Raw genomic sequence first — 12,496 nt, 5'->3', positions numbered from 1 at the left:
CCTGTCTGTTGCCAGCTTCCTGGCTTTATAGACCCCGCCTCTTCCTCCCCGGCTGAACCTGCTTGCAGTCAATTCCCTGCTCCCTGGTTGTCCCCCCCAGGTGCAGCCTGTGGCATTGAGGCCTACCTTGCCACCTTAACCCTTTTCAGTCCTACGTGGGGTGAACACCCCATCAAAGACAGTATGGGAGACTCATGAAGGAGCTTGCAGGAGAATTATTTGTGTATCACCTGTGGTGTGCTGGGCACTCCCCAGGCTGGTGTGAATAGGCGAGGCTCCCTGATGACAAAAATACCCCAGGAACGGTGACCAGGAGCCCGTGGCTTGCTGTTTCTGCCCTTGTCATTGTGAGTTCTTTTTAGAAGATACTTATCATCTGCCTCGCTAACCCTTTGCTTTGAGAAGGGCTGAACCTTTTGCCTTAGCAGGATGTATGTGATTCATCCAGTTGCAGTTGGACAAATGCATTAGCAGAACGTTCAGTCTTAAATTCTCCATCACTTAATCTTTTAAATTAACACATCCCTTGATAATCTGTTCCCGTAGTTAACTGTCCTCACTGTTAAACAATTGCTTTTTATTTCCAGTTGAACTTTGCTGAATTCAACTTCCAGCCATTGCATCTTGTTCTGCCTTTGTGTAGTAGGCTAAACAGTCCTCTAGTACCAGGTATCTTCTCATACCCATGTATAGGTACTTAGACCATGATATCTCTTAACCTTCCCTTCAGTCAACTAAATAAACTGAGCTTCTGTAGTCTCTCACTGAGACCCCAGATGATTGATGGAGACCGGATATTCTCATTTGAAGTCAGTGGAATTGCAAAGCATATATGAGTTCTCACTATGGCCCAAGTTGTTTAGTTCAAAAAGTAAAACATGAACATTGTGTTTATTACCCCTTCACTCCCATTTCTTCCTTTTCCACTCCCCAGTCTCTTTACATGCCTTATGGGCAATGTAACTAGACTCCAGGGATTCATTTTCCTGTCTCTTTGCCAGGGGTCATAAGCTTTCACTATGACTAAGTTCATACGCACAAAAAAGAGAATTCTACATGTAACAGGGCAGCTTTCAGTTCTGTTAAAAAGCGCCCCCAAACTATAGTTTGCGAGTGTCTCTTATTTGCGTGTAGTAATAAACAGCTTACTACATTTATTCCCTTTGTTGCAAGATGTCTAGCAATTTTGTGCTCTAAAGAAAATCTTTTGTTTTTAGAAGCTATATTTCTTTGAGAAATTAGAAATGTATTCTTCCTGCAGAGGCACTGCTGAGGCTTCACTTCCTGTATTTTATTGCCTCTGTAAGTGGGAGAGGTTGTGTTTATAAGGACGTTCCTTTCCTAGGGACTTTGAGTTTGATGGATAGAATGCACAGTGTGAAGCAAATGGGTGGATATTCCATTATAAATCATCTTTTTTATTACTTATAGCACACCTTTCATCTTTAAATCATTACATAAACATTATTTAATCCTCACAACACTGTGAGAAAAGTACGTATTTGCCCCATCACAGAAATTGTGCATATTAAAAATGCCTAATTATCCAGATACTTATGTGACCCTAGAATAAGTGGCTTGCCTAAAATCACACAAGAAAGCTATGGCAGAGCTGGGAATTGGACCGAGATCTTTTGGGTCCCGTCAAGTGCCTTAACCAAAACACTCTCCATCCTTTTGTTTAATGTGGCATTGTGATTCTGGTTCAAATGTGAAACTCTACTGAACATCTAGGAGGAGAATTCTCTTTCCCAAAGTCATACGGGACAGCCTCAGAAGAGTTTGCACAACAATGTATATCATCAAAAAAAACCACCAAAAACCCGAGAGTCCTGTAGCACCTTAAAGACCAACAAATTTCTGCAGGCATAAGCTTTTGTGGGCTGCAACCCACTTCGTCAGATGCATGAAGCGGAAACCACAGATAGGCGGTATATATATACATCCAAGGGTGAGAAACATAACAATGGGGAGGGCAAGTGCTAACAAAGTCAATTCAGTTAGAGTAGATGAGGCCTATTCACGACCGTTGATTAGAGGGTGAGAATGTGGGAACAGTGACAATTACTTCTTGTAATGAGAACCATTCCAAGTCCCTGTTCAGACCCAGTCTGAGTGTGTCAAGTTTGCATATGATGTATAATATAGCACCACTGGTCACTATTGTGGCAAAGGTTATTAAACAGTTCAGCTGTTGGTTATAACGACATAACCACTTTCTGCCTTGCATGGTCCACTCGTGCCTCCTTTTCTTATGATAAAGTCATGACTTGATTGTTTTATACAGTGCTTTCCCATCTGAGAATACATTTCATGCCTTATCCCTTTGTTGTGGGATGTGATAAATTGATGAAATCTTGTCAGTAAAGAGAGAGAGAGAGAGAAAAAAATAATCTACACAGACTCAGCTGTCTTTTGTAGTTTTTCCTGCTGTACTTGCATAGATATGGAGATGAGTCTTTAAGTTGGATCCTTAGGGAATGAGAACCTTGAACTCATGCTGATGAGATGCAGCGGCACTTTATCAACACTGGTCCTTCCACTCAAAGGGCCTGTCTACCATAGGCAAGCATGCCATTGGAGGGGGCATTAGTACTGTGAAACAGCCACGCTTTTATCCTTGCCCTGTGCCAAGATATTCCCCCCCCTAGGTAGGATGCTCCCATCGTTCTTTCAGGTACTGGATTAATATATTTTTTTTTTTAGCCAAACGGGGTTGAGAAGAAATTTTCCCATAAATTCCTCCTGCAGACCCTAAGCTGTGGGACCCTCTCACCACACAGGGTCCTAGAGACCAGTCTTCAGCCCAAGTCCGAACGTCTGCAGTGCAATCAAACAGCCTCGTGAGCCAGAGTCAGCTGGTGCGGGCCAACTGCGGGCGTCTAATTGCAGTGTAGATGTACCTTGAGAGGCTAGTTGCCGAGGCTGTTCTCCATCCAGCATTCTATCAGCACACTGAAGGCGCTTGCCAGAGTTTGCTATTGCTGGAGCCCGGCTGCCCGAGAAGGCAGGTCTTTAAGAAGTTTATATCCATTTTTTCACAGCAGCACAAGAATGAGGCCAGCCCTGAGCTGCCCCAAAGGTGAGCAGCCCTCCAGACAAAGGACCTTCCCCGGGCTGAATCTGCAGTTTGATCTCACAGCTGATTTCTCCATAGCATTGCTGACATATTCACTCCTTGGTGAAATGCACAGCTGCTTATATACCCCAGACTGTTGGTAAATCTGGTTATATTTATCATAGGCATAGGGCCTGTCAGCTCCAAGCTTGTATCCCAGCTAATTGGCCAACTTTCTGCTAAACCTCGCTATGTTCCTGTGACCTAAACTTAATTCTCTGCATATGTCAGTCAAATGCAAAGGCATTTGAGCCTAATAATCTGGAAAGGGATTGCCTGTAAATATGTACATGCATGCTCTTTGCCACACTGACTGCTAACTTTTGTGGGAGCATGTTTAAATGTGTACTTAGATTGAGATATTTCTTAAATTTGGCTTCCCTGGGGATAATTTCTTTTAACCAAAACTTCATTTAGCTTAGTCCTTTTAATTACAAACTGTTGCTTACCAGGATCTCCATTATATCCCTGGTGCAAATCATTTCTCCAGTAACTTCCCCATTTATTTGGGTCCCCAGGCCAAACATCTACTCTCTTGTTCTTTGCTATGATGAAGATTGGAAAAGCTAAATGATATTTTACTGGTCCATCAAGAATAATTACTTGCCCTAGGCTAGTGTACAAGTAAAGTTTTGGAGGGCTGTTCTACAAAATAGCTTATATTTCTCAAGATCGACCATTTTTTATCTCAGTGTAAATGTATGTGTATTAACAGAGTAAATTACGTCCTGCTCAGTGGCTGTAAGCATCTAGCACTCATTCAAGTCAATGCCCATGCAAGCCATTACTATTTATTGTGTTGTCGTGCCCAGAAGCCTCAAGTGAGATCAGGGCCTCATTGTGCTGACTGTATGGATGCAGTAAGAGACAGTTCCAGGCCGAAAAAGCTTGCAGTCTAAATAAGCAGGACAAACAAAAGGTGGGGAAAAGAAGTATTATCCCCATTTTACAGACAGGGAACCGAGGCGCACAGAGAGACTTGCACAAGGTCATGCAGGAAGCTGATGGCAGTCGAGAGTTAAACCCAGCTTTCCTGAGTCCCAGTCCAGTGCCATAACCACAAGGCCATCCTTCTCTGCATGTTTTGGCAGAGCAAACTACTCTGCTCAGTGGCTGGAAGTACCTAATGTAGATGGAAGGTGGTATCTCATACCCAAGGTGTTGATTTTGCATCTTCTGTGTAATGCTCTAGGCTCATTCTAGGGGCCAGGGGCCTGATTCTCCTCTGTGTTACTCCAGCTTCACATGAGTAATTCCACTGAAATCTGTGGAGTTATGCAGCCGTGAGCCAGGAGGTAATTTAGACAGGTAAATCAGCCCCTGTTTCTGTGCTACTGCTTATCTGTGATGGAGGGCGCACAGAAATAATTCCATCAGAGGCCTTTCCACCAACATTAGGGGAGGGTAGCCAGAACAAAATTGCATTGAAAAATGCTTGAACTGCAAGGGACAGAATGAGTCCTGATTGCTCTCTTTTCATGTAATTTCAATGAGCTAGTTAATTTTGGAGGGTGGGCGAGAGCGGGTGTTTCTGTATTTTTCCTGTGTATAAAGAGAGATCTTGCTGTCCAAAGGGGCTCAGTGACTGACCTGTGACTTTGTTTCCTTCCTTAGTTTGCCACTGACCTCGACCAGCTCGACCAGCTGCTGCCATCGCTGGAGAAAGCAGCCCAGTTGCCAGGCTTGTGTGGGACCGATAGAACTGAAAGCAGCATGGCCGGAGTTCCTGTCAAACCCGAGATTCTGACAGCCCCCCTCCAGCCCACTGCTGCAGCAAGAACGCAAATGGGGCTTAATAGTATGTGTCAGTGCAGGGTGCTAATAGCTCTGCTCTCTGATGCTAATTCACAGTTTTCCAGTATTTGGGGGAAGGGGAGTTAATCTCTTGTCCTTGCAGTGGACTTCTAGGGATACAATATTAGCTTTATGTGGTATGCTGGGGGCAGTATGTCCTCTTACTCGTGCACTGTATGTCTTGTATCTTAAAGCTTACTTACTTTGCAGAAATGTGTTGTCTATCAGACATCCATTTGCATTTCCAACAGCCATGATATGACATGAGTGAGTAAGAGGACAGGGAAACGTTTCTTCACAAATTAGGGGTTGGGGCAGCAAGGTGCAGACAGGGCTCAATAAGGAGGGGGTTGCTGCATGGGGTTTTGAAGCATTACTATCAGTTTGGGTGTCTAGAGTTTCATCACCTACCTCCCTGTTTAGATACCTAAATAAATGGCCTGATTTCCAGAGGTGAGGCAGCACAAAGCAACTTTAGCAAAGCCCAGGTTTTCAGCTCTGAAGAGCATACAGTCAAAGTATAATAAACCTGGTGGTGCTTTAAGTGAGGGCTCATGGGGGTTTTCCCCCAGAAGTTCAAGCTGTATTCCTTCTGGTAGGTGAGGGCAGCCTGGACTGAGTGAAACTTACCAGCTTTAGTGCTGTGAAATACTCTCCCTTGCCGCCCCAGTGCATAGAGTGTAACCAGAATCCAGCTTCGTGAGGGCTTACCTATCCTGGGTTTTTATTTTGAAGTTTGGGTGAAACCGAGCTGTTTGTTGCATCTACCACATCACCACAGACAGAAAAATATTCATCTTTTTGCTGAAAATTAGAGTAAAGGTGCAGATTTTTGCTAATGAATAAGACTGTCTGAATGAGGGAGAGAGGGAACAGGAGAGGAATTCTAAAAAGAAAAGCTTGTGGTTGGCAGAATAATCCCAGGTAAACTAATTAGCTGCTGTTTAATGTTCTGCCCTGGGAGGGATAATCCACACATCACTTATTCAGCAAATAGAGATAATCACGCTGTTGGCTGCCTCTGCTGTCTCATGCAGAAATCAGGACGAAGCCCATGAAATAGGTCTGACAAGACGGGGGTAAATGAACAGTCTGGAATGTTGTCTTAGGACCCTAGTTTCAGGTGTCCGTAGAGGAGGTTTTGGAACTAATGGATATATTATTCAGTAATAAGTAACCAGGACCAGATGGTATTCACCCAAGAGTTCTGAAGGAACTCACATATGACAGTGCAGAACTACTAATTGTGGTATGTAACCTATTGCTTAAATAAGTCTTTGTACTAGATGACTGGAGGATAGCTAATGTAACACAAATTTTTAAAAAAGGCTCCAGAGGCAATCCTGGCAATTACAGGCTGCTGGTAAGCCTAACTTCAGTACCAAGTAAATTGGTTGAAATGATAGTAAAGAACAGAATTATCAGACACACAGATGAACACAGTATGCTGGAGAAGAGTCAACATGACATTTGTAAAGGAAAATCATGCCTCACCAATCTATTAGAATTTTTTGAGGGCGTCAACAAACGTGGACCAGCGACAAGGTCCTTCACCAAGGGCTCTTAAGCAAAGCAAGCTGTCATGGGATAACGGAAGGTCCTCTCAGGGATCAGGAACTGGTTAGAGGATAGGAAACACAGGGCTGGAATAAATGGTCAGTTTTCCCAGTGGAGAGAAGTAAATAGTGGGGTCCTCCAAGGATCTGTACTGGGACCAATGCTGTTCAACATATTCATACATGATCTGGAAAAAGAAGTAAACAGTGAGTTGGCAAAGTTTGCAGATGATATAAAATTGCTCAAGATAGTTAAGTCCAAAGCTGACTGCGAAGAGCTACAAAAGGATCTCATAAAACTAGATGTCTGGGCGAGAATATGGCAGATAAAATTTAATGTTGATAAATGCAAAATAATGCACATTGGAAAACACAATCCCAACTATCCATACAAAATGATGGGGTTTAAATTAGCTGTTACCACTCAAGAAAGAGATCTTGGAGTCCTTGTGAATAGGTCTCTGAAAATATCCGCTCAATGTGCAGTGGCAGTCATCAAAAAAGCTAACAGATTGTTAGAAAGCATTAGGAAAGGGATAGATAATAAGACAGCAAATACCATAATGCCATGATCTAATTCCATGGCATGCCCACACCTTGAATGCTGCATGCATTTCTGGTCACCCTATTTTAAAAAAAAAGGTCTATTAGAATTGGAAGAAGTACAGACAAAGGTAACAAAAATGATTAGGGGTATGAAACAGCTTCCATATGACTAGAGATTTAAAAGACTGGGTGGACTGCTTATCTTAGAGAAGAGGTGACTAATGGCGGGTATCTTAGAGGTCTATAAAATCATGAATTGTGTGGAGAAAGTGAATAAGGAAGTGTTATTTACTCCTTCACATAACACAAGAACCAGGGGTCACCAATGAAATTAATAGGCAGCATATTTAAAACAAACAAAAGGAAGTATTTCGTCACAGCACACAGAGTCAACCTGTAGAACTCATTGGCAGGGGTAAGTTCATGGAGAATAGGTCTATGAATGTCTTTTGGCCAAGATGGGCAGGGACACAACCCCATGCTGTGGATGTCCCTATACCTCCATGACAGCCAGAATCTGGGACTGGAGGACATTCGATAATTACCCTGATCTGTTCATTCCCTCTGAAGCATCTGGCACTGCCATAGTCAGAAGACCGGGTACTGGGCTAGATGGACCATTGGTCTGACCCAGTATGGCCGTTCTTATGTAAGTTTGGCATCTTTAGAAAGGTAAAAAAAATCCCATAATATGAGGAAGTGGGGGTCCCCACTACACAAAGGATGTGGACTAGTTGGAGAGAGCCCAGTGGAGGGCAACACAAATGATGAGGGGCTGGAGCACAAGACTTATGAGGAGAGGCTGAGGGAACTAGGCTGGTTTAGTCTGCAGAAAAGAATAAGGGGAGATTTGATAGCAGCCTTTAACTACCTGAAAGGGGGTTCCAGTAGATGGAGCTAGGCTGTTCTCAGTGGTGGCAGATGACAGAACAAGGAGCAACGGTCTCAAGTTGCAGTGGGGGAGATCTAGGTTGGACATTAGGAAAAAGTTTTTCACTAGGAGGGTGGTGAAGCACTGGAATGGGTTACCTAGGGAGGTGGTGGAATCTCCATCTTTAGAGGTTTTTAAGATGCGGCTTGACAAAACCCTCGCTGGGATTATTTAGCTGAGGTTAGTCCTGCTTTGAGCAGGGGGTTGGACTAGATGACTTCCTGAGGTCCCTTCCAATTTTATGATTCTATGGTTCTAAGAACAACAGTGTTGTAAGCAAGAGCAAAATTCTGCTCTGGAGGTCAGAACTCTGAGATTCTGGTCTCCCAGCACTCCTTTTGGGAGCTCTGAGTATAATATATTGTTGCTACAGACAACAGTCATCCTTGGGAAACAGACCTCTAGCACCAAATTAAAGAAAAACTCCATTACTTGCAAGCAGGTTTATAGTTGCTGGGACCAACCACTAGAGGGTGACATGGTTATGTGTTATATGTGCTGTAGGTGATCTGAATCAAGAGCCACCACGTGACTCTACGATCATGATATTGGCTATGAAAGGAAACATAGGAGCTTGGGTTAGATAGCAGACACTACACCGGGCAATAAACACAGTGACAGCTGCGCTGAGACTAAAAGCATCAGAGAGACATGCTGGGCCTTTCCACAACAGGGGGAATGTCTGGCAGTTTGCAAAGGACCTGTCAGCTCTGATCCTAGCCATTGACCAATTTGTCCCATCACCTCCCTACTGAAATCATAGCTAAAGATCAGACAGCAGCTTATCACTCAAGCCTATTATTTGCATGCCAAGGACTCTTATTTTAATGACTCAAATGGACAGAACCTTCAGGGAACTGAGTATTCGGGGCATTGATAATGTAGTGACATGAGTATAATTATAATGGGACTTCATTGTCTTTGGGAGACAAGGGAACCTTACATCAGACAGGGTTAAAACAGAGATTGGCAAAGAGGGGGAGTACGTTTATGGCGAGACGTGTGGTTGGTGCGTGTTCAGTTCTGTGCTTTAAACTCCAATATCCACCCCCCCCCATGTAATCCAGAATTTAAAGTAACATTTCCCAGCACAAATATATATCTCTAGCCCAAATGCCCATGACGAAACCAGTTTCCTTTAAACTAGTGCTGTTGGGTTAAAGCGGCGTGTGTATTACAGTGGTTAACTCGGAACACACGTCATCCCTGCCATGAGGTGCTGGTCATTAGACTGATTAAAGGTGACACAGTTCAAGGCCTGTGCTCTGCACAGGGGTGAAACCCAGCCTAAGTGCTGACGATCACTTAAGTCCCACTTCAGGCTGAGCTGGGGTCCACTGCACAGGGGTAAATTTCACCCTGTGTGGATTAATGAAATCCTGGAATACGTTGCTGACTAGAGTGAGCAGGCAGCTGTGAATTATCCCCGCAACAGGTTCCCGTCTTGACCTGAACCGAGAGCACGAGACTTGTGGAATTCTTGCACTGGGGTTCAAAACTTACCTATTTCATATAATGTGTAGGCACAAGAATGCAGTCAAACCTAGCTGTCTTCTGCAGATCATCTGACCTTTAGCCGCGGCCACCATGGATGTCCCTCCACCTGCCCAACTGAATGACTGGGCCATTGGTCCCTTTCTCTACAACCCTGTTGTAAACCATCGATTGCCTGCCTTCTCAGAAATACTAAATCAGAGCCACGTCACTGTCCAGTGCTGATGAGTGGCCCTTGTGATCAGACTAGTGGTATTTGCATGCCTTCCTGAGATGTGATTCTCTGGGGTGCCTCTGAGTGATGCAGTCACATCTGTCAGTCCCAAGTGCCATGAATAGGCCATCCCCACACGCAGCTCCCTCTTGTCGCTGATGTCAGCTCCTTTGGCTGGCAGAATGAATCTTTCTAGCATTGGTAATGTCGTGATGAGTTCTTGGAAGCTGACTGAGTTATACGTATTTATTATTTAATGAATCTCTAGCTATTAACGGCGGGCAGGGCATGCAGGCTGGTCGGTCCCCACTTGAGTTCTGCGACCCTGTGGAGCCAGTTCAGCTCAGGCCAGCTCATTTTCCTGCAGCGAGTGGCAGCAGTCCGCACTCCAGGTTACCGTCAGAGCAGGGCAGGGGGACAGTAACTGGACCGAACCCCTTCCAGCCTGATACAGGTATGTGCTCCTGCAGGGATCTGCTGATCCGGGCCTTCTGCTCCCTAGTATGTTATGCCTGCAGTTTCTGGGGGAACTACTGATATAAAAGAATAGCATAGCAGGTACCAAGATAAGTAAAATTCACCCCGGGCAGGGCAAAAGTTTTGATTTAGTTGGGGTTGGTCCTGCTTTGAGCAGGGGGTGGGACTAGATGACCTCCTGAGGTCCCTTCCAACCCTCATCTTCTATGATTCTATGAAAAGGCTTACATGGGGCATAGGCCTTGTGTCTGAATTTCACACTAGGGCAGGTGACGTAATGTCAGACCTATGTTTTAAAAAACAGTTCTGACAGTAACACCGTGTAAGCTGTGCAAGGCAATACAATACAATCCCAGACGTCTCCAAGCATACTTTTCCCTCGAATACTGGAAAGCAGAATATTTGATTAATGTTGGTGCTGGCAGACAAGGTGGGTGAGGTAATATCTTTTATTGGACCAACTTCTGTTGGTGAGAGAGACAAGTTTTCGAGCTTACACAAAGCTGAAGAAGAGCTCCAATAAAAGATATTACCTCACGCACCTTGTGTCTCGAAGTCCTGGGACCAACATGGCTACAACACTACATACATGGCTGCTGAAAGACAGCACTGAAGCCACTCCCACCTTCACTGCAGTGTCTGGAAAAGGGCATGAACTACTTTTATCAGCGCCTTTCTTTTATTCCACTTACCTGATGGGGAATACAGCTACGGTGTAACCCAGTTAGTCCACTTCACTGTGAATGTTTGAAAGAACCCAGCTTTTATTTAACTTCTGCATTACTGCAAACAAAGAAACAAACAGTCCTTGCTTTCCTGTACCTGTTTCTAGACAGATACAGTCAGACTAAATTGCCAGGTACAGATAAAGCTGTTTACAGTTTGCACTAAAGGCCGTGCACAACGCACAGTCAATCTGTGGAACTCCTTGCCAGAGGATGTTGTGAAGGCCAAGACTATAATGGGGTTCAAAAAAGAACTAGATAAGTTCATGGAGGATAGGTCCATCAATGGCCGTTAGCCAGGATAGGCAGGGATTGCTGTTTGCCAGAGACTGGGAATGGGTGACGGGATGGATCATGTGATGATTACCTGTTCTATTCATTCCCTCTGAAGCACCTGGCATTGGCCACTGTTGGAAGACAGAATACTGGGCTAGATGGACCATTGGTCTGAGCCAGTGTGGCCATTCTTATGTTGGTCGAAACGTCTTTACATAAATCTTTGAATGAATAAGCTGATTTTGAATGGCAAAGTTAAACTCAGTGAGCAGGTTGGGGCTCCATGACTAGCAAATGGCTTTGCTTACACTCTCCCCAGAGGTTTATAAGAAGGTGTATCGAAAGCTTTAGGAGTAAGGATCCCAATTCAGAGAATTAACTAAAATTAGTGTGCTGGGCACCTGATGGTACCAGTGGCACAATGCTGGAGACCTTGGTATTCCTGCCTTCCAGATTATGCCACAGGGGTCTCCAGGAAGGGAGCGTATTGCCACTCTCTGCACCTCTCCCAGTCAGCATGGCGTGACATTAAAGATGATCTCCGAAGAGACCCATGTGTTTCATGCTCAGTGAAGGAAAAGAAGTGCTGTAATGGCAGCCCCACAGCAAGGAATGGATTGCAGCCAGTCACAGACCCAGGACCACTCCCCTCCAAAAGGAAGCCAAGGAAAGCATATGATCATAGGAATTGCCAGACCGGATCAGATCCAAGGTCCATTGTGTCCAGTGTCCTGTCTCCATCGGGGGCCAGAACCAGATGCTTCAGAGGAAGTTGTAAGAACCCTGCTAGAAGCAGATGTGGGATAATCCACCCCCTACGTAGGTCTTTTCCTGATCTCTAGTAGTCAGAGATTAGCATAAACCCTGAAGCACACAGTTTAATATTCCTTCCAATGTTTTTATTGCCATTAATTATGATAACTCAGGATAGTCTTGACATCAATATAACTGTCCAGTCCCATTTAATCTTGTTAAATTCTTGGCTTCAATGACTTCCAGGGGCAGTGAGTTCTATGTCTTAATTGCACAGTGTGTGAAAAAGTATTTCCTTTTATTGGTTCTGAATTTGCAACCTTAATTATATTGCATGTCTCCTTGTTCTTCTGGTTATGAGGCTGGGAGAACAGAAACTCCCAATCCCCCTTCTCCAGACCATTCATCATTTTATCATGTCCCCTCTTCTTTGTCTCCATTCTACTGTAACAATCCCAACCTTTTCATAGGATAGGTTTTCCAAGCCTTGATCATTCTCAATGCTCTTCCCCAAATCTCCTCCAGTTCTGCAGTATTCTTTTGGAGATGGGGTGACGAGCCCTGCATGCAGTATCTAGATAAGGCTGCACCATTGATTTGTATAAAGGCATT

The 12,496-nt window shown here is 44.4% G+C and overlaps 1 protein-coding gene across 4 annotated transcripts in view; it reads left to right on the top strand.

Annotated features, from left to right (window-relative positions):
* The window catches only part of NCOA1 (nuclear receptor coactivator 1), an 83,193-nt gene that overhangs the window by 38,648 nt on the left and 32,049 nt on the right, over positions 1-12,496 (top strand). For all 4 annotated transcript variants that reach the window (XM_067531303.1, XM_067531302.1, XM_067531305.1 and 1 more), the window contains exon 8: positions 4,733-4,916. In XM_067531303.1, the coding sequence (XP_067387404.1) occupies positions 4,733-4,916 (184 nt within the window). The remainder of the gene's footprint in view (positions 1-4,732; positions 4,917-12,496) is intronic.

This window comes from Emydura macquarii, unplaced genomic scaffold, assembly GCF_026122565.2.
Source record: "Emydura macquarii macquarii isolate MOO-44397 ecotype Brisbane River unplaced genomic scaffold, CSIRO-AGI_Emac_v2 contig_3134, whole genome shotgun sequence".
NCBI classification, from domain to species: Eukaryota; Metazoa; Chordata; order Testudines; family Chelidae; genus Emydura; species Emydura macquarii.
Note: the sequence above shows the minus strand (reverse complement) of the source record. Positions and strands in the feature narration are given on the sequence as shown.